This window comes from Diceros bicornis, chromosome 4 (genome assembly GCF_020826845.1).
Source record: "Diceros bicornis minor isolate mBicDic1 chromosome 4, mDicBic1.mat.cur, whole genome shotgun sequence".
NCBI classification, from domain to species: Eukaryota; Metazoa; Chordata; class Mammalia; order Perissodactyla; family Rhinocerotidae; genus Diceros; species Diceros bicornis.
In genome coordinates, this window is record NC_080743.1 from 92649722 (window position 1) to 92672774 (window position 23053).

General features: G+C 37.4%; 2 protein-coding genes and 1 pseudogene across 2 annotated transcripts in view; all 3 read left to right on the top strand.

Annotated features, from left to right (window-relative positions):
• The window catches only part of ANKRD45 (ankyrin repeat domain 45), a 45424-nt gene extending 40732 nt beyond the window's left edge, over positions 1 to 4692 (top strand). Inside the window, exons 5-6 of the mRNA XM_058540051.1 lie at positions 1592 to 1730; positions 4611 to 4692. Coding sequence (XP_058396034.1) covers positions 1592 to 1730; positions 4611 to 4642 — 171 coding nt within the window. The 3' untranslated portion in view covers positions 4643 to 4692. The remainder of the gene's footprint in view (positions 1 to 1591; positions 1731 to 4610) is intronic.
• A 366-nt stretch (positions 4693 to 5058) lies between these two features.
• On the top strand, positions 5059 to 5434 carry LOC131404894 (microtubule-associated proteins 1A/1B light chain 3B-like; annotated as a pseudogene).
• An 8770-nt stretch (positions 5435 to 14204) lies between these two features.
• SLC9C2 (solute carrier family 9 member C2 (putative)) overlaps positions 14205 to 23053 on the top strand; it is an 87240-nt gene continuing 78391 nt past the window's right edge. Inside the window, exons 1-3 of the mRNA XM_058540050.1 lie at positions 14205 to 14385; positions 15986 to 16086; positions 17498 to 17626. Coding sequence (XP_058396033.1) covers positions 14259 to 14385; positions 15986 to 16086; positions 17498 to 17626 — 357 coding nt within the window. The 5' untranslated portion in view covers positions 14205 to 14258. The remainder of the gene's footprint in view (positions 14386 to 15985; positions 16087 to 17497; positions 17627 to 23053) is intronic.

Here is a 23053-nt window from a genome sequence, read left to right on the forward strand (position 1 = left end):
GGTCTGCGCCCGGGATCCAAACCTGTGAACCCTGGGCCACTGAAGTGGAGCATGCAAACTTACTATGCCACCGGACCAGCCCCCACGTATTTTTTAATGTATCAAATTTTACATAATGGTAAAAAAAGATACACAGATATAAAGATAGCTAATTGTAATTATAAGCCAGCTTGCCACATTTACTGTATACTAAGTACTACATGTGGATTAGTTTATTGCTTTGGATGTATACACACACAAAAGATATATTCAAGGTATCAGAAATGTGTTTTGGTTTTAAATTATTTCCTGCATTTCTGTGCATGATGTTCTATGAATTTTCTGTGACTTATAATTCTGATGAAAAAGAATTAGCTGTTGCTAAAATTGTAAGACATCACAGGTCTGAGAGCATGATGAGTTATACATTTCTCTTGTGGTTTGTCAAACACTTTGCAAAATCTCTTGTGAAACAAAATAGAGGCAAAATTCTATTAGAATAGCTGTTGCAGCTCTTAGATATGCAAAACAAAACATTTCTGGCACAAACAGTACTTTATTGAACTAGTTACTACAAAAGTTTTAATTTCAATTTTTAAATATTTGGTTATTTGAACTAGAAAATATTATGTACATATAGTAATAAATAAAATTGAAATGTCTTAAGCAAACAATAGTTTTCTCTTTGCCATTTCCAGTCTTATTACCCTGTGTTCTAATAACAATTTTGTGTTAATTTCACCATGCTTTTCCCTTCACTTATATAAACACATGTATGCACACACATAGTTTTATGAGAGATTTTGTTTTTATAAAATAGGATCATACTATACATATTCTTTAATTTGCTTTTTTCCTTTTAATAATATATTATAGACAGCTTTCCAAATCCACTTCATTCTACATACTTCTGCATATACTACTGCTTATTTAATAATGTGAACAGAACATACAATAAATGTATTCATTTTTGTTTTTTATTACAAACCATAGAACAATTAACATCTCAAATCAGACACCAGCAGTTTGCTGCTCAGGTGCAAAGAAATGGTTTTGCAGTGCAAATTGAGAGGGTTTCAGTGAGGTGGAGCTCTTGCATTTCTTGTACCACCTCCTCCTGTGAACCATCTGGGAAGGAATAAAATATCAGCATTGCCTCTTGAATTGCCTGCAGCTCATACTATCCGCCTATTCTTTTCCAACCTTTGCAAACACTTCTCTATCACATGGCTCAATGAAAATAAAGAATTAGGGAGAGCTTGTAGACTGGGCCAAGGCTTCATGACCCTAGATTGTGAGTTTTATTATATTCACATTCCACTAATGTTAGAGCTGCCCTGTCCAATATAGTACCCACTAGTCACATGTGACTATTTAAATTTGAATTAATTAAAATTAAATAAAATTAAAAATTCAGTTCCTAAGTCACACTAGCCACTTTTCTGGTGGTCAAAGGCCATGTATGTCTAATGGTGACCATATTGGACAATGCAGATATAGAACATTGCCATCATCACAGAAAGTTCTGTTGGACGGTGCTGCTTTAGAGATACTATAGAGTTTTATTTTTCAATAAATAAGTGGAAAGTAAATTCTCTGTTTCTATCTCTAGAATACCATCCTCAATGCATGCCGTACAAAAAATGAGTGGTTAGAAACTCATTTGGAAGCTTCCATTAATGAGATTTTTGAGCAGAAGCAACAGTTGGAAGATACTGTGACTCCTATCTTCACAAAAATGGCTACACCACGTAAGTTTTGGATAAAAAGTAGTTTGAATGTCAGAAAGGATGAAAATTAGGCTTTAAGCTGTTATTTCTGGGATATTCTGACTTTAACAATCTTCATTAAGTCGTCATTAACCTTGTTACAAGCACTAATCTGTAATATAACTCCCTAATTTCATTAATAGTATCAATATTAATAACTAAAAATAATAACTGAATTCTTTCTATGCAGAATATCTAATACTAATCTTATTACCATCATTAATCATTTAATTTTATATAATTTACTGTGCCTTTGATTTTGACCAATGATTTTCAACTAGGAAGGCATACCCTCCTAGGAGATTGAGTGGCAGAATTTGAAAAAGCATTTTCAGTATTATAACTCTATATTTTGAAAAACCTATTGTGGGAATACTGTTCTGTGAATGGGGAAGGTGCACTATCAGAATCTTTGTGGCAGGTGTACCTAAGATTTCTAAAAATATCAGCTTTTTTGAGATATAATTCTCATACCATAAAATTCACTATTTGAAAATGTATAATTTAGTGGTTTTCAGTATATTCACAGAGTTGCATAATCATCACCACTATCTAATTTTAGAACATTTTACCACCCCAAAAGGAAACCCCATACCCAGTAGCAGTCACTTCCCATTCCTCCCTCCCACAAGCCCCTGGCAACCACTAATCTACTCTCTATCTCTATGGATTTGCCTGTTCTGCACATTTCATAAATAAAATCGTACAGTCTGTGGCCTTTTGTGTCTGGCTTCTTTCATTTAGTGTAATGTTTTCAAGGTTCATCATGTTGTAACATATATCAGTATTCTTTTTTATGGGTGAATAATATTTCCTTGTATGGATTCAAATTTATCCATTCGTTAATGGATGGACATTTGAATTTCCACTCTTTTAACTATTATAGACAATGCCACTATGAACTTTCTTGTACAAACTTTTGTGTGGCCACATGTTTTCATTTCTCTTGGGTATATACTCAGGAGTAGAATTGATGGGTCATATGGTACCTCTATGTCTAACCTTTTGAGGAACTTCCAAACTGTTTGCAATTTTCTATTCCCACAAGCAGTATATATGAGGATTCCAATTTCTCTACGTCATTATCAACATTTGTTATTGTCTTTTTTAAATTTTACGTTAGCCATCCTAGTGAGTGTGAAGTGGTATCCTAATGTAGTTCTGATTTGCAATTCCTTAAGTATTAATGATGTTAATCATCTTTTCATGTGCTGACTGGCCATTTGTATATTTTCTTTTCTTTGGGGTAATGTCTATTTGAATCCTTTGCCCGTTTTTAATTTGGGCTAAGAGTTCTTTATGTATTTTGGATACAAGTTCCTTATCACATATATGATTTGCAAATATTTTCTCCCATTCTGTAGATTATCTTTTCATTTTCTTAATTGTGTCCTTTGAAGCACAAAAGGCTTAAAGTTTGATAAAGTCAAATTTATCTGTTTTTCCTTTTGTTGCTTGTGCTTTCAGTGTCATATCTAAGAAACATTGTCTAATCCAAGGTCACCAAGGTTTACTTTTATGTTCTTTTGTAAGAGTTTTGTAGTTTTAGCTCTTACATTTAGTTCTATGATCCATTTCGAGTTATTTTTTGTATATGATATGAGGTAGGGGTCCAACTTCATTCTTTTGAATGTGGATATCTAGTACCTAAGATGTTTGTGTTTGTCAAAATGGGCTGTGGTTTTTTAAAGGTTAAGACACTTAATCTAGTCTAGGTAGTATGGCAGAATATCCCTGGCCATCTGTACCTAATGTCTACTGAGCATACACATAGTACTCTTTTAGGTCCTTTCAAGGGAGATAGATACTTTACACTGTTCTTGTCTTTAAGGAGTCTGCCACCAGTTTGTGAGTAAATACGCATACTTGAAAAGATAAACTAAGTGCTGTGTGTGTTCAGAGAAGCCTAAGTATAAAGAGAAAGCATCATGAAGCAAGATGAATTGCCTGAAAGGATGGATAGCCAGGGTGGAATATGAAGGGAATTCTGGAATGAAAGCACAATATGATGATGAATGGTTCAAATGTGGGAATAAGGAAGTGGTCAGTATCCATCTGGCTGGTTGTAGTTGAGTGTGTTAAGGAACAGTAGAAAATAAGGTTAGAAAGTTAACTTGTGGTCATTTCATTAAAAGTACTGAATTGTATAAGCTTAGAAGTTTAGGCTTTATTTTCAGGGCAGTGGTTTGCATTAAAGGCTTTGGGGTAGGAGAGAAGAGGGATTAAGTAGGGGAGAATAATCGGGCTTTCCTTGTGAAATGGATTAGAGAGAGAAGAGACTAGAAGGAGTGAGACACCAGTATAGTCCAGGAATGAGATGATTAAGACCTGAATTATGTGGTTATACAGTATGATTCCCACCTTCTCCCCCTGCTCCACCACTACTGTTAGCCTGGCCCAATAACATCCTTCCTTTCCTTCTCACCTCTGAGGAAGAACTGCCTCTCTCCCCAAGTCCCTTATAGCCCCTCCAGGCACCCCTGTATCTTGCACCTTCATATTACAGAAGTGTTAGATCTTGATGGAACCTCTGAAATGACCTCTTCATTTTACAATGAAGAAAGTGAAGACGAGAGGTTAAGCAGTTGATTCAAAGTTACTCTATTCAGTGGCAGAATTAGGAACAATAATATTGATTATATGGGAAACGTGACCTCAAAGCTTTAAATATTAGAAAAAAAAAAAAGGGAGAGGGGAGAAGACTTGAACTGACTGATGTACCAGCACCAAGGTTTAGTTAATGATTGGTTCAGGCTAAGACATTCTGATTTATTTCACACCCATTGTTTTTAAAAACTGGCTTCATTTTTGTTTTATATTGCAAGCTAATTAAATGTAATTTTAAAATCTGCTTCCTTTCAGGTCAAGCGAAAAGTTCCAAAACTGTAGTCTAAGCCATGGTCAGAAAAGAAGTCAAGGTTGTACCTTCTACTGAACATATATTTTATAAAAGGCCACATTTTCTTCTAAGATTTGTAAAGGCAAATTCATTCATGCCAGTTGAAGTTAAGAAAATAGATGTGGGGTTTTATAAAAATGTTTAAGTATGAAATTAAATCACTCTTGTTTTACCCTATTCAGCATTCTTATGTCCAGACTCTCTGGCCTTGCCTCTGCCCCCTCAAGTGCAGTCCCACGTGAGTTCCGCGTGCTGCTTCCATAGAGCACTTGGGTATGGGTCACTCACAAAGACTATATGGAAGCTTTAAAAGCTATTTAGAACAAGGGAAGTCTCTGTTGCCACAGTCGGAGGCCTGCAGCAGCCAGGACCCCCCGCCGCTGCCACCGCCCCTGCCCAGCCTCCTGCGCCATGCCCTGGGAGAAGACCTTCAAGCAGCGCCACGCCTTCCAACAGAGTAGAAGATGTCCGACTTATTCGATAGCAGCATCCTACCAAAATCCTGGTGATAACAGAACGATATAAGGGTGAGAAGCAGCTTCCTGTCTTGGATAAAACCAAGTTCCTTGTACCTGATCACGTCAATGTGAGTGAACTCATCAAGATAATTAGACGGCGCTTACAGCTCGGTGCTAATCAAGCCTTCTTCCTGTTAGTGAATGGACACAGCATGGTGAGCATTTCCACACCGATTTCTGAAATGTATGAAAGTGAGAAGGATGAGGATGGATTCCTGTATGTGGTATATGCCTCTCAGGAGACACTTGGGATGAAATTGTCAGTGTAAGACTGGAAAAATGCTCCTGTTCTAGAATTTTTTAAACCCTTACCAAGGAAAAACAAAGAGATGTTACCAACTGAGATTGATCAGTTCATCTAATCACAGATCAACAGAACAGTAGTGTTCCTGCCTAGGAGTTTTAGGAAGTTGTTTTTGTACTTCAAGCAGAAAAACTGAGCTCCAAAAGAGCACATTCAGCTTTGGAAAACTGTTATTATTTGACCTAGGCTGTCTTGTTTTCAAATTTAGAAGTTTAAAAGTAAAACACTGCATTCTGAGTTGCCAATAAAATAGTCTTTGAAGTTATTTTAATACTCTTTCCCCAATAAGAACTTGCAATTTGAGCATTCAGAGACATTGTCTCCTCTCTAGGTTCACAGAACCTGCCAACTTTTTATAGAAGGGTTTCTACTCAACTAGAGAAATCTCCGCAAGAGGATCTTCGAGCATAAGTTGTCAAGCGTAGCCCCCACAAAATGCATTTGCCATAATAGTTGGCAAAAAGCGGGGTAAATGGGGGTGTCTGAGAAAACTCTGAACTGCTGCCTGAGGTTCCTGATTCCTAATAAGTATACCGCACATCAACGCTCTTGCAGTGTTAGTAAGTTCTTCTTTGATTTGTTCTCTAGATGGTTACACGCAGAAAAGCACCGCTGCTCAGTAGGAACCCTGAATAATTTATAATTTTGGTCTAGTTTCTCAAAAGGCCCAGAGAAAAAAAAGAGTGACCTTTCTTCTGTTTTGGGTGTTCTTTAAGAGCCCATACTAGTGCCTGCTTGGGTAAATAAACAAGCAGTTGTATCAGTTTCATGCTTTAGGACAGTGGTAGAAATTATAGAATACCAAAACTGAAAGCATTAACATTCAGATGCACTTCCTCTCCCTTTTGGCTTAAAGCTGTAGATGATCCATGTTTTATGTTAAGTGTGTGATTAAAATATGTTATTAAAAAGTTACCACATTTTTAAGAGTATTTCAGTTATCACTGTTAGGTCGAACAACCATCACAATTCCCCACTAAGTGCATGTCAGTTGTAAAGAAAACATAGCAGAAGGAGCCATACGCTCTTCCAGATATTCATGTCCAGAGTTAAACATTCTCCAAGTCCAGCTAGAATAAATGACCAATGCTTCCTACTACTTGCATGGGGTTTGTATTTACTATTTTCGCAGGGGTATCACAGACCACTTAGACTGTAATGTAGCAGGTCACGATTTACCCTTGTCTACGATTTACCCTTGTGTATTTAGATGTGTGGAATGCCTGTATCTGTTGGTGAAGGTTATTTTCTGTAATGGAGGGGAAAGCAATATTACTGCATATGGGCCCTCAACCCCCAACCTCCCGTCAACTACTCTTCCTGCAGCCCGCATCTGTCCACATGGCTCACTTTTAATATGTATATTTTTACATTATGTAAATTCTTAATCAGCCCTTCTTGTTTAGATTGTGTACATCATTATATCTGACGTTCTTGTAAATACTGTTTGATCAATACGATTCCTGTAAGAAATTCTGCTTTTTTAAAAAACAAAAATACCATGCTGAGAGGGGTGACTTACATCCCACATTAGTGGGTGATTACTGTATTTATAGGATCTTTAAAACAAGTACATTTTTAATGAACTAAGGTGAATAAAGGCACAACTAAAAACTCTAAAAAAAAAAAAAGCTCTTTAGAGAATCTAACAATTTTCTGTGTAATTGAGGCGGGAAATTTCCATTCAACTGAGGAATTCTGTTGAAAAGACATATTGGCTATTTCCAGAGGGAAAAATTGTTCTCCTTCTCTCACAAGGAAAGCTATGGGATGACACTCTGGAGCAAGGAAATATTAAGAATGGTTTGAATCAGGTCCTCTGCTTATATAACTATTACTTTTTATATCCAAATTACAATTCACCTGTAAGGTGGGCTATAGTCTCTTAGTAAACGTTCTTATTTGTTTATCATTAACCTCCGTCTGTCTTTAAATTAGTACACTAATCTGTTTAGTTTTATATTTAGATTTCCCCTATTCTGCAGGTTTGCAATACAGATATTGTAACTGGACTCCATGCCATTTTTCCTTCTGATCTGTTTTATGTTTCCTAGGTTTAAATATCATTGTTGGTTTCATATTAGTGATTTGGAATGTCTTTTTTTCTAGTTTATCTAAAAGCCCCTGAACCTTCTACTACTCTGTGACTTTCTGGAAAAGTTTTATAGAAAGAAAATGTTAAAAAAAAAACCAAACACATTTATTCGTTGTTCCTATGACTTTTTCTTCCTTGCCATGCTCTGAAAGCTAGTTTTTTCTTATGGAGGGGAAGGCAAAGAAAGGAGCGATTCAGTAATTCCTTGACAGCTGACATTCTCAACCATGGTTTTGAGATAACTGTTTTAAATTTGTCTCACAAATTTTAAAGTTTTGAGATCTTTTTAATGTATGAGCAATAAGCAAAAGCACAGGGGGTAACTCTCACTCTTCTCTCTGGTAGATCCAGTGGGTGTGTATAGGGTTGTGCAAAGAAGGAGATCTGTGTTTGTTCCGAGGACTGTTAATACTATGCACTGTGAAAAGTCCATTATCTTTAGGCACTGCAGTTAATTTGGGAAAAGGCCAGGTGCCATTTTTGTTCTTTCTACTCTAATTCTACATTTTCTGAGTCTTGATCTTGAATATGACATTACTTTCCAGGCATGTGGTCCTGGTGATTAGAGAAGGATTCCTGAATCTCACTTCAAAGATCCCTAGATAAGACAGAGGCACTTCTGGAGACCCCTAGTATGAAATAAACCTCTCTCCTTTATTCTTCTTTCAGTCCTTATCTTCAAACTTTTTGTAGCTTTTAATATATTTGCACTTGCTGTCTTCTTGAAACTCCTTATATTGGCACTTTTGTGTCATTATGGTTCCTTTACTTTCTTACAAACTGCTTTTCTAACTCTTTCACCAGGTGCTATGGTCTGAGTATGTTTGTGTCCCCCCCAAATTCATATGTTGAAACCTAATGCCCGTGTGCTAGTATTAGGAGGTGAAGCCTTTGGGAGGTGCTTAGGTCACAAGGGCAGAGCCCTTATGAATGGGGATTAGGCCTTTAGAGAAGAGGACCTAAACAACTCCCTTGCCCCCTGCACCATGTGAGGTTACAGCGAAAAGACAGCTGTCTAGTCTAGGAAGCGGGCTTTCAGCAGACACTGAATCTGCTGGCACTAGGATCTTGGATTTCCCAGCCTCCAGAACTGTAAGAAAGAAATGTTTGTTGTTTATAAGGTACCTGGTTTATGGTATTTTTGTTATAGAAGCCTAAATGGACTAAGACACCCAGCTCCTCTTCTTGATCTTGCCTCCAGCTGTGGTAACTTCTCAAAAGTCAATCCTATCTTACAATTTTATATTTCAATTATGCCTTAACAAAGCTGGCGGGGAAGAGTCAATCCTGATCCTTAGTGATGCAATCTGTGATTCTCCATCCCATGACCTTTTCTATCCCCATTTTTAGGAAGAACTAATCCCTCCTTTGAGGCACCCATAGTGCTAATAGCCTTGTAATATTCTATTTAATTGTTTACATGTTTGTCTCTCCATGTGAACTGTGAGCTTTTTGAGGGTAGGCGCTTTGTCTTGTTTTTCTTCATACCTAAAGAGCCCATAAGATAGCAAGTTAGTACATAGCAGTTGAATGAATTCTCTTTTGGTGCTCCCTTATTTATAGAATTTGCTCATCTTCATTCATTTCTATAGCTTGTTCACCTTCATAAAAATGACTCCTGGATCCTATCTCCATATCTTGCTTGTACCAGTGCCCCATTTCAACTCCCACTCCTCCAAGAGACGTCTCACGTATCCAGCATTATGTCTGTGTAGCTAGTTTCTTCTCTGACCTATTTTCTGATCTTCATCTTGAATGCCATATTACTTTTTAGGCATGTGAACCTGGTGATTACCAAGGGATCCCTGGATCTCCCTTCAAAGATTCCATTGATGTGAGAATCTGAATATAGATTTATATCTACAGATCTATAACTTTAGTATGTTTTGAGAGATATAGTACTTCTTGTGACCCATTGTTGCATTGCGTTATAGATATATTCATAAGAGAGTTAAAATGCCCTATGCTTTGAGTTTGAGCTGTTACACAGGTAGCTGCATGACTTTTTCTGAACATGCAAAGAGTAATTACAAAGTGTATACTAGTAAATCAGATCATTATTTGAGAGGTGCTCAATCAAAGGCTAAATTCAGTGTTATGGTAACTTCTAAATAGTGGTTCCAAGATGTTTGTATTTCATTGACTGGAAAAATGTAAAAAAATAAAAGGAGGAGATTGATGTGACATCATTAAGAAAACAACTGCTATCTGCTATCACTATCATTTAATAAAAGACATTTTAACACCACAAAAGAAGGGAAGGTATGACCAGTGTAAGTACCCTTTAAGTTGAATAAATTGTTTTATTAGGGACTTTTATGTTGTATTTTTTCATTGTGCCATCTATGGTGGGACTTTTATCATGAATCACAACTGGCCTATGATCCAGCCTTTACGAACTTCTGCTCTAGATTAAGCTAAAGCAGGCAGACTGCTACTTAGGTTAATGTGATGCCCCAAATTGTAAAAGGCTAACAATCCACCCCAGTGTTTGATCTAATATGTGATAGATAGATTTTGTTTTCCAAGATAGCCACATCTCCTATCCCACATGCTTTTCTGACAGTATGATCATGACATTCCTTACATAGAGAGGTGGGTCTCTGTTCTCTCCTCTTGAATCTGGGCAGGACTGTGACTACAGTGGAAGTAATTCTATGTGATTTCCATAGATCATAAAAGATCATAAAAGGTGATGCCTAACTCTCTTGAGATGCTCGCTCTTGGAAACCAGCCTGTGGAGAGACCCATGTGGACAGGAACTGAGGTCCCAGCCCGCAGCCCTGGCTGAGCTCCAGCCAGCAGTCATCCCCAACTTGCCAGCCATATGAATGAGCCATCTTGGAAGTGGATCCTCCACTCGAGCCACTGCAGCTGACGCTGTATGGAGCAGAGACAAACCTCTGTTGAGCCTTGTCAAAATTGTAGATTTAACCTAAATAAATGATTGTTGTTGTTTTAAGCTACTAAGTTTTCTGTGTGTTTGTTACACTGCAATATATAACATACACGTTTTGGAACTTGGAAGTGAGAAAGTGACATAAGAAACCCTAAAATATGTGGCATTGCCTTTTTGGGATTGGGTGGCAGGCAGAAGCCAGAAGAGCCTAGAGGAGAGAGTTAGTGAAAACCTGCAAGGCCTTAAGTAGATTATTAGCAGAATCTTTAAGGGCCTCTAGGTGGCCATTAGTACGAGTTTAAAGGAAAGAGAGGAAAATGTTATTAGAAGCTGGAGAAAAGGGGCCCTTGTTATGTGATGGTGTTAAGTTTGGCCACACTGTTGTCAATGATCCTGTTAAGGATATTTCCAGACAGTGTTCAAGTGCCACCTCTTCTACTAAAACGTGAGAGGAGAGAGATGAGCTGAAAAGGAACAGTTCAGTTTTCAAATAAAATTTAAAAGAAATATAAAGAAGCCAATACTTGCTGGGTTTGAAAATAAAATAGTTTCTCATTCCTAGCCTTTCTAGATGGCACAAAGTTCTCAAACTAAGAAATAGCCTCTGAGAAAAGATAAAATCTCAGGTGGGATTGTGAGGTCATATGTTAGGCCTCAGAGATATCTAAGGTGGTGCCTCATGGAACCTTTCAGACTTGAGGTGGGCTTGCTCAGTGCAACTGGGAAGATGGCCTCCAGCTGCTCCAGGAAGTCATCATCACAGCTAAACCCAAATGGAAAGCCAACAGCTTTCTCCCAATAGATGTATGTTTATCAAGCTGAGGAACTATCTGATTGGTCCTGTCTGAGTCCTGTGCCCATCCCTGAACCAAGCATAGTATTAGGGAGTTGGGAAACTATGACTAACCAACCTGTGTTATGTGGCTGTCTCAGTTGGATAGGATAGTTTATTATCAGAAGATGGGGTTGGGGGGAAACACACTGGGCAGCCTCTCAACCCTCAACTCCCAAAGCTACCAGAGTCTACTCATCTGGCTCTACCGAAATATAAATTTGAAATATAAATTTATTATTATGCTTTTTAAAAAATTTAGCTCTATGGGAAAGATTGTAATGTAGAGAAATTTGATCATCTCTGTATTTTATTTATGTGCTATCTCTAGCTCTTGTCTATATGTAATCTAGAACTGACTGAATTTTGTCCAAATTTTCTTGAGGGATGGGAGTTTTTCTAAAAACCATGGAGACTCTGAATTTTGAAATGTAAAACTGCATGAGTCTTGCCTGTAGGGTCTGGGTGAACCAAGTGAGCCTGAGAAGACAGCAGGAGGATGGGAATTAGATAGAACCTGCAAGGACATTACTCAAAATGATCTTAGGCAGTGTAGTTGAGGAGAGATATCAAGGTGGCAAGCAGTACAGATAAGGTGAAGATGAAAATGGGAGAAAGGGTAGCGAACCTGGTAACTAGCAGAGTTAAGTAAGGGCAGGATGGGAAAGAGTAAGGAATAGGTCTCTCAGGAGATAGCCTGTGAATAAGACAACTTATTTTTTTTTTTGACACAGTCCTTGGGATTTATGGTAGGGAGGGGCCCAGTGGCTTAAAAGAACCGTACCAGATAACAACCATCACCAACAAAATGTTGTGAAGCAAATATTTGGGGGAATGGTGTGTGGGTGCCAAAGGTGGTTGTTGCAGTCAGGAGCAGATATACAGCTGTTAACTGAAACTGTATCATCTCAGGTAGGAATTGGGACTTTCATTTGTCAAAGGTGCCTTGATATGTAGTGATGGAGAAGGTTGAAGATAGATTTAGTAATCTCACTGCTATAGTGTTATCCTTGGTGCCCTGGGGAAGAAGATTTGATTAGTGTGGGATAAGAATGAGAGAGTAGAATTTCATTGTCACAAAATAACTTCCTTGAAAGTAAACTACAAATTAATGATGTTTGTTTAAGTTTACACTGTATTTGTTTTTAGTTGATTAGATTTGAGGCAAAAATATCTTATGTTAGGCATCACACAATTTGGGATGCATTTGTCCTCCTATGAAGAATGAGTGATATTAGTTCTTCAAATTAAGGACCAAAAGCCAATCACAAATAGGAGTTAAAGAGGAAAATCGGAGTGAGAAACTCCCATTAAAAAGAAAGGAGAGGTAGAAAAAGAGACAATGGAAAGGATGAATGAAAAAGTCAAAGGGGAAACAAGGCAGTGTTGAAGAGGGTTAGGGTTGAGGAAAGAAAAACAGAGTATGTATTTAAAACAACTTGTAAGAGGAGGTTCTGTCTACGTAGACCATTTCAGCTATTATGTCGGGCCAAGAAAAATCAGTTAAAACAGTTGGGAGTATGGACACAGCTTGAGCATTAAGAAACGCAAGCTTCCCTGGAACTGGGATCACTTAGGTTCTCCTGGATTGGGGATGGGGATAATGTATGTAGCCAATCAGAATGAAAGTAAGTTGTCAAGAAACCAATAGGAATTAGGCATGGAAATGGCTTTCGGTGTGATATCAGTTGGCAGTTACTGTCCCTGGCAAACTGACGCAGAGCTGAGCATTATTCTTTGTGATTTCGAGCATTATTCTACCTCCTTAAGGTAGGTAAGGAGAATAAAAGACATCATCTTGATTTCAGCTCTGAACAATATCTCCTTGGCAGGAGATATTGCTGGTCTTGGTAGTTTGGAGAACTTCATTTGAGAGTGATGCTGTAATGACAAGTGGGGATAGCAGGATTTGAAGATGCCACTTGAGGGACAGGTGAAGTGACTTGAAGATGTAACATTTTGAATCTCATTTCTGGCCCACCCTCTGCCTCACACCAGAATCATTGTGGCTCGTAGACCAAACAGGTATAAAACGAAGAACGAAAGATGAGCTCTAAATATTATTGGGAATATTTCAGGAAACTCGAGGAATTTTTAGGTTAAAGCTAGCTGCAAGGAAAAATAAAACAATGAATCCTTCTCAGGACCACCACATAGATTTATGCAGGCTATGTCCTACACAAGGACACCGGCTGAGGGTGGGTATGGGGCTGAAATCCAGCCTGTTATTCACGTGCTGAGCCACCCTGTTAGGAAGAGGGACCTTTTCTTATTCACTTGAAGGCACCATATGATCAAACCTCAACTTTACTCTTTTTCTTGGTTTTTAGGTTATTCACCCCCCTTCCCATCCCCAATCTTAACTGGTGTGACTCCACTTTGACCTCATTTCCCATTTGCCCTTTTGGATTTGGAGGGGCCTGAGAGAGGAAAAAGGGGTCATGGGATTGCAATAGTAAAAGGGAATTCCAGCATGACTTGTACCCATGGAGAAAGAGTTCCTCCTCAGGGAGTTCAGTTCATGAAATATTTATGGAAAGCCTATTTTGTGCCACATACTGTGTGCACAGCCTTGAGGAAAATTAACATTTAGCCCTGGCCCTTGAGAAACTCACTGTCCAATGGGGAAGGCAAACATGATCATATCATAATGGTGAGTGCAAAAATCAATGCAATCCCTCCCCCATACACATGTAGCAGGGTGAGGAAGAAACACTGCGGTTAGTGTTTCTGTAAAATATTCTTGGAGCAAGGGTGGAACAGGAGGTGTTAATGTGGCAATAAGAAATGCGCTCAGATCTGAGTGTGGTACAATCTTAGGTAGAAAGAATGTGGATGCATTGGGTCCCACCAAGTCTCATTTTCTCCTTTTTGCGTATTATAGCAGGTTAGTCTGTAGTAGTGAAAGTGTCAATAATAACTCATGTGAATTCATCAAATTGGACAAGAAGAGCAGTGGCAAAATGAACTCTTCCTTCTGGGCTCAGAGAGAAGGCAACAAACCTGATTTACTCTGCGGAAGGTCAGCTGACTATACTTTTAGAAAGGAGCATTTCATAACGCTTCTATGTTCCACTGTTGCTTTGGGAGGTAGGTGGTTGTTCTTAAATCTCATCTTTCCTCTGCCCTCTGAACCTTTTTCAGTGCAGAAAGTGATCACAACTACGTTAAAAGAAGGGGTCCACTGAAATGATAAGATGTGAGTGAATGCTGTCAGTCTAGCTTCATGTAATTATAAGTAACATCTATACTGTGTTCATTCAGTGACATTTGCTGAGCACAGCAGTGTGGTAGGCATAAGGAGGAAAAGACAGTCCTTAAGGTGTGTAAGGAGAATAAGACAGGCCTTAATCTCAAGGAGCCCTCTCATGGGGGAGACAGGCAAACAAATAATTACAATGCAATGTTGCCACTATAACTCTAGAGGCCACGAATCTCTAGTAACGAGGAGGAGGGAGAGCCTTCTGCTGCCTGCCTGCCTGCCAGGCCTAACTTGACCAAAATATCAGATGGGGGAGGGCGATTAGGGCACATAGAGCCCAGACATCCAATTCGCAATTTGCTTAGTTGACGTCATCAACTTTACCCATTCTATCATGGCCTTGGATGTGACTTTTCTTTAGGGAGGATGCACCACTCACCCACCCCCTAATGAGGCATTAGGAAAGGCTTCACTAGTAAGGGCCTCTTAAACAATGATGAAGAATTCAGTAGATTTGGTGAATGATATTCATGCAGATAAAATAACATATTCAAACGCAGGTGTTTTATTCTATAATTCAATGCTACTGATTAGAGAAAAGTTTCTAATCATCTTTAAAAATTTTTTATTTTTAATAAAATAAGGGAAAAATGCCAGCTGTTTAAAAATCCTTTCTGAAACTAGGAAGACTATAAAGAAACAAACAATGAAACAAACATGCATTAAAATTTTACTCATTGTATCAGGGAGTGAAATTGCTTTCTCGAGAGTCTTTAAAATACTCACTTAGTGACCTCAGTCCCTTTTGGTACTACGAGATGCTGGTGACTGTGTTTCCCTGGCTCTCGACCCTTGATGATTACGTAGAGACAAGTGCTCCGGCAGTAAAGCGCACTGCAGAAATACTTCCAGAAACATTTCTGTTTCTGGCCTTACACATAAAAATTAGTCAATAAATATTTACTAATTTGGCTTGACCTATAGCTGGAACGCAGGAAATACAGAATCTGGGATGCATGTAGACAGAGAATAACAAATATCTTTTGTTACTTGTCTGGTGAAGGCAGTTTTTCCTATGGTTAGAGCTCAGAAGTACTTCTGATTTTTAGGAAATCTAGAGAATATATGTTGCTGTAGTTTAGGATGAGTAATTATTAATATAAGGTGTACTATGTAGATAGAAGGTTTGACTTTTCATAATCTCTCATCATCAGATCCATAGGTAAGATCCGTACAGTGATCCTAATGTGCCACTGGGTGGGGCAAATGGGAGGTTGTTGGAACTTCAGTATTTTCCAGATTCAGCTGGGAGTCATTCCTCATTATGTGTGTCTTACACTGAGAGACAGCGTTTGTTACAGCTGTCAATTAATTAGTTGCAATGATATGACACAGAGAGGAAGTTTAAAATTAACTAGAAAGAAGTGATATTAAATTGCTTTGAAACTATACATTAAGTCTAAACAACACATTCATGTATTTCTTTAGGACTTCTGAGGGCGTGTTTGAAGAATTCTGAAGTCATTGTCCTGACAATTCTTTCCCTCTCAGGATTTGTGATAGGATATCTGGCCTACAATTTTGTCGAGGTAACATACGTACAATAAATCACAGAATAAATTAAAGAATAATGAGCAAAAACAAGATCCACTCCCACCCTCCCTCCTGAATGTATGGAATTTTTTTTTTAATGTAAATAGCTCCTGAAAAAAATTTGTCTGGTATAAAAAATTTTGAAAATGAAAAAGCATACGATAAAGGAGACATAAATTAGAGAAGCTTAAGATAAAGCACTAATTTGGAAGTGAGGAAAATTTGATTGCATTCTTGTGTTCATCATCTGCCTTTGGAGCCTGCTCCTTTTCCGTCCCCTGCACACATACTGGCTGCTTCTGTGCTATTGTTTTCAACACCTGTGGAGACTCGAGTTATAAAAGGCAGCAGTTATTGTCACGATGAAGCCTGGTTACTCTTTTCTAACTGCCAGAGTAAAGGGAAAACATGCATCATATAATATGTAATATGGATACAAGAAAAATTTCATAAATTTATTAACTTATTAACTCAATTTCAAACACACAGCAGTGTGGTCAATAACCATTTGTCTCCACTCATTCTTTTATTTTTAGAAATGGAGACAATGCTTGTACCTCGCTAGGATTGTCAAAGCCTCCTGTTATTCTTCTGAAACACAGCCACTACTACTAGCTAACATCTTTTGAGTGCTTACTATGGGCAGGCTCCCTTTTAAGTGCTTAGTATTTATTATTCTGTTAACTTATTATTAACTCGAGTTAATTCATTCATCCTCACAGCAACCCAATGGAAGTAGTTACTCTATTCCCATTTTATAGATGAGAAAACTGAGGGACAGAGAGGTTAAACAAGGAAGATTAAACTATTAATTGGCCCCAAAACTTTTTAGGAGGCTATATTTACAGCACTTCCATCATCGTTGCTGTGTTTTCCATTCATTTGTGTACAGCCTTCATGATTTATTTCCTATATACGCAATCTGTACTATTATCTGCATATTATTTTTCTCTTCTTGACTCACTGACAGACTTTAAAATCCTAAGCAAATATCTGTGAAATCACAAGTACCTGTGCAAGTTTCTCTTTTCCCTCTTAATGCAAATTATAATAAATATCTAACAGTCAAATAAAAAATACTTATCTTGTGAACTACCTAAAGTCATCTCAGGGATCACCAATGGTAGGGGTACCACTTTTGCAAACACTGATTACTGACCACAAGCAATGTTCATGTAACCCAAACTCACACCATTCTCTGGTGAATAGAGGACTATACATATAACTTATTTGGACACTTAGATCAAGAAATCTACCACAACACAGTCAGGACTGGCCTCGTAGATAATCTCTCATCAGTTGGAAATTGGAGTATTCTAAAATTACGATGATTGACATAGCATCAACCTAATTGCTAATACCACAAATGGCAGCAAACTAATTTCTTGTTTGCCTTTGTTACTTTAGGTGCACCAAATTGTCTACCCTCTTCTAAGAACACCAAGTTTTTCACTTTATTGTTATTTTTCACCTTTAATTATATTTATGGCTGCTTTGGATGTGGACTTTTATATACTCAAGAATATGCTTTGGCAGGTAAGAACACATTTTAAAACAAATTGTGATCAATTTTTGCTTATTCATGTTGACAGAGAATGTGACTGTCTATAAAGAAGATTAATAATTCACAAAACTCACATTTTCCATTGTTTTACCCTCCTCTTTCTGCAGAACCGCTAATGAGAGAGAGTTGAGGGGAGGGAGAAAGAAGGAATATTTGCTGAGTGACCACTGTGACTAGGCATTGAGTAAATATCATCTCTATTTTACATATAAGCAGACTGTGGTTCAGAGTCACAAACAAGGCTGATAAATGGCTGAACCTGGATTCTAATCCCACATCTGACATCATCTCCACTGTATCTGTCGATTTGCCCATTTTGACTGCTAAGGTTGTTTTATTTGTGCCTTCTCTTTCTTTTTTTTTTTTTAAATCGTGTATGCCAGACTATATTATTTTTCCTTTCAAAGAACGTTTTACTTTCTTTGGTTTTATTCTGTTCTTTTTCTAACATCTTGAGTTACATATTAGTTGATTGATTTTTAGCTTTTCTATTTTTCGCATTTTGTCCATTTGAGGTTTTATATTTTCCTGTAACTACTCCTTTAGTTTCATCCGACATATTTTGATTTTTAGTGTTTTCATTATCATCTCAATTTTATTTTATTGTAAGTAAATTTTATTATACTTTTTTCTTTGACCCACTAATTATTTAGAAATTGTTTAAAAATGTCCAAGTGTGGCTTTTTATTTTTATCACATTGTGATGATAGAATGTGCTTTGTATATCAACTCTTGTGATTTGTGGAGATTTTCTTTGTGGCCTAGTAAGTGATCAGTTTTCCAAAATGTTCTATATTTGCTTTATAAGAATGTATATTCTCTAATTGTTGAGTGCAGGGATCTAAATTTGTTCAGTAGATTGTTTGCTTCCTGATGAAGTTTGGTCCTCTATATCTTTGCCAACATTGTTTTTCAGCTCAGGATAACAAGCTTCCATTATAATTGTGGATTTATCAATTTCTCCTTGCGATTCTGTCAGGTTTTACTTTATATAAATAGAGGCTCTGTTATTAAATGCCTACAAGTATTCTTATTTTCATAGTTAATTTTTTTCACATTATTTAGTTACCCTTTTGTCCCAAATAATGCTTTTTGCCTTAAGTCAATTTCATCTGGTTTTACTATAGTTATACTAGCTTTCTTTTTGTTAGTATTTGCCAGCTATAATTTTTCCATCCCTTCACTTTCAAGATTTTGCTGTCCTTATGTTTAGGTGCCTTTTTGATAATATACAGTTGGATTTTGTTATTTTATCCAGATTGAGAATCTCTACTGTTTTTAAAAACTAGTTTGATATTTATTGTGATTAAAAATAGATTTAGAAGGGCAAAAGATTTTAACAGATTTGAGGTACCAGGGAGGGTATATGGATGGAAAATAAGTAGTTGGAAAGATGCTCAGCATCGTAAGTCATGAGAGAAATACAAATTAAAACTGTAATGAGATACCACTACATACATTAGAATGGTGACAGTAGCAATGGTAACAAATCTGATAATACCAAGTGCTGGTGAGAATGCAGAGAAACTAGAACTCTCGTGCATTGCTGGTGAGAATGCAAAATGGTATAGCCACTTGAGAAAGCAGTTTGGAAATTTCTTATGAAGTTCGACATACGCGTGCCATATGACCCAGCAATTCCACTCCTATGTATTTACCCGAGAGAAATGAAAAACTTGTGTTTACACTAAAACCTCTGTGTGAATCTTTATAGCAGCTTCATTGATAATCTTAAAAAATCTGGAAACAACTCAAATGTTCCTCAACCAGTGAATGCATAAACAAATTGTGGCGCATCTTACAATGGGATTTTACTTGGCAATAAAAAAGGAACAGATTATTGATAGGCACAACATGGAAGAATTTCAAATGCATTATGCTGAGAGAAAGAAACCAGACTCAAAGGCTATGTATTGTATAATTCCATTCATAGACCTTCGTTCTAGCAAAGGCAAAGCTATAGGTTTAGAGAACAGATCATTGGTTGCCAGGGACTGAGGACGGGGGAAGAAATTGACTACAAAGTGGCAGCATGAAGAAATTTTGGGGGATGATGGGTCTGTTTTTTTGTTTTTTTTTTTTGCTAAGGAAGATTCACCCTGACCTAACATCTGCTGCTAATCCTCCTCCTTTTCTGCTTGAGGAAGATTAGCCATGAGCTAACATCTGTGCCAGTCTTCCTCTATTTTGTATGTAGGTCACCACCACAGCATGGCTAACCGGTAGTGTATTTCCGTGCCTGGGATTGGAACCCGCGAACCTGGGCCAGAGAAACGGAGCACACCAAACTTAACCACTATGCCATGGGGCTGCCCCTGTTTTGTTTTTTCTGTTTTTGTTTTTTTGATTGAAGTCATAATAGTTTATAACATTGTGAAATTTCAGTTGTACATTATTATTTGTCAGTCACCATATATATGTGCCCCTTTACCCCTTATGCCCACCCCCCAATCTCCTTCCCCTCTGGAAACCCCAGATCTGTTCTCTTTGTTCATGTGTTTGTTTATCTTCCATATATGAGTGAAATCATACGGTGTTTGTCTTTCTCTATCTGGCTTATTTAACTTAACATAATACCCTCAAGGTCCATCCTTCTTGTTGCAAATGGGAAAAATTTGTCTGTTTTTAATGGCTGAGTAGTATTCCATTGTATATATGTATATATACCACATCTTCTTTATCCATTCATCGGCTGTTGGGCACTTGGGTTGCTTCCATGTCTTGGCTATTGTGAATAATGCTGCAATGAACATAGGGGTGTATAACTCTCTTTGAATTGTTGATTTCAAGTTCTTTGGATAAATATCCAGTAGTGGGATAGATGGGTCATATGGTATTTCTATTTTTAATTTTTTGAGAAATCTCCATACTATTTTCCATAGAGGCTGCACCACTTTGCATTCCCACCAGCAGTGTATGAGGGTTTCCTGTTCTCCACATCCTTTCCAACATTTTTTGTTTTTTGTCTTGGTAATTATAGCCATTCTAATAGGTGTAAGTTGATATCTCAGTGTAGTTTGGATTTGCATTTCCCTGATGATTAGTGATGTTGAACATCTTTTCATGTGCCTTTTGGCCATCTGTATATCTTCTTTGAAAAAATGTGTGTTCATATCCTCTGCCCATGTTTTGGTCGGGTTGTTTGTTTTTTTTGTTTTTGAGTTGTATGAGTTCTTTATAGATTTTGGAGATTAACCCCTTGTTGGATATATGATTTGCAAATATTTTCTCCCAGTTAGTGGGTTTTCTTTTCATTTTGTTCCTGGGTTTCCTTTGCCTTGCAGAAGCTCTTTAGTCTGATGTAGACCCATTTGTTTATTTTTTCTTTTGTTTCCCTTGCCCAAGTAGACATGGTATTCAAAAAGATCCTTCTAAGACCAATGTCAAGGAGTGTACTGCCTATATTTTCTTCTAGGAGTTTTATGGTTTCACGTCTTACCTTCAAGTCTTTAATCCATTTTGAGTTAATTTTTGTGTATGGCAGAAGATAATGGTCTACTTTCATTCTTTTGCGTGGGGCTGTCGAGTTTTCCCAGCACCGTTTATTGAAGATACATTCCTTTCTCCATTGTATGTTCTTAGCTCCTTTGTTGAAGATTAGCTGTCTATAGATATGTGGTTTTATTTCTGGGCTTTCAATTCTGTTCCATTGATCTGTGTGTTTGTTTTTATACCAGTACTATGCTGTTTTGATTACTATAGCTTTGTAGTATATTTTGAAGTCAGGGATTGTAATGCCTCCAGCTTTGTTCGTTTTTCTCAGGATTGCTTTAGCTATTCAGAGTCTTTTCTTGCCCAATATGAATTTTAGGATTCTTTGTTCTATTTCTGGGAAGAATGTCATTGGGATTCTGATTGAGATTGCATTGAATCTGTACATTGCTTTAGGCAGTACGGACAACTTAACTATGTTTATTCTTCCAATACACGTGCATGGAGTATCTTTCCATTTCTTGATGTCAACATCAATTTCTTTCAATAATGTCTTACAGTTTTCATTGTATAGGTCTTTCACCTCCTTGGTTAAATTTATTCCTAGATATTTTATTCTTTTTGTTGTGATTGTACATGGGATTGTATTCTTGACTTCTCTTTCTGTTAGTTCATTATTAGAATATAGCAATTGCACCTGATTTTTGTAAGTTGATTTTGTGCCCTGAAACTTTGCTGTAGTTGTTGATTATTTCTAATAGTTTTTGATAGATTTTTTTAGGGTTTTATACATATAAAATCACGTCATCTGCAAACAGCAAGAATTTTACTTCGTCATTGCCCATTTGGATTTCTTTTGTTTCTTTTTCTTGTCTAATCACTCTGGCCAAAACCTCCAGTACTATGTTGAATAGGAGTGGCAAGAGTGGGCATCCTTGTCTTGTTCCTGTTCTCACAGGGATGGCTTTCCATTTTTCCCCATTGAGTATGATATTGGCTTTGGGTTTGTCATATACGGCCTTTATTATGTTAAGGTACTTTCCTTCTATACCCATTTTGTTGAGAGTTTTTAATCATAAATTGATGTTGGATCTTGTCAAATGCTTTCTCTGCCTCTATTGAGATGATCATGTGGTTTTTATTCCTCAATTTGTTAATGTGATGTATAACATTGATTGATTTGTGGATGTTGAACCATCCCTGCATCCCTGATATAAATCTCAATTGATCATGGTATATGATCCTTTTAATGTATTGCTGTGTTTGGTTTGCCAGTACTTTGTTGAGGACTTTTGCATCTATGTTCATCAGTGATATTGGCCTGTAATTTTCCTTGTTTGTGTTGTCCTTGTCTGGCTTTGGGATCAGGGTGATGTTGGCCTTGTAGAATGTGTTAGGAAGTGTTCCATCTTTTGTGTTCAATTTTTTGGAATAGTTTGAGAAGGATAGGTATTAAATCTTCTTTGAATGTTTGGTAGAATTCTTCAGAGAAGCCATCTGGTCCTGGACTTTTGTTTTTTGGGAGGTTTTTGATTACTGTTTCAATCTCTTATGATTTACTATTCAGATTCTCTATTTCTTCTTATTTTTTATATATATATATTTTTTTACTTATTTATTTTTTCCCCCAAAGACCCAGTACATAGTTGTATGTCATAGCTGCACATCCTTCTAGTTGCTGTACGTGGGACGCGGCCTCAGCATGGCCGGAGAAGCGGTGCGTCGGTGCGCTCCTGGGATCCGAACCCAGGATGCCAGCAGTGGAGCGCGTGCACTTAACCACTAAGCCATGGGGCCGGCCCTCTCTATTTCGTCTTGATTCAGTTTTGGGAGGTTGTATGAGTCTAGGAATTTATCCATTTCTTCCAGATTGTCCAATTTGTTGGCATATAGTTTTTCATAGTATTCTCTTGTAATCCTTTGTATTTCTGTGGTATCTGTTGTAATTTCTCTTCTTTCATTTCTAA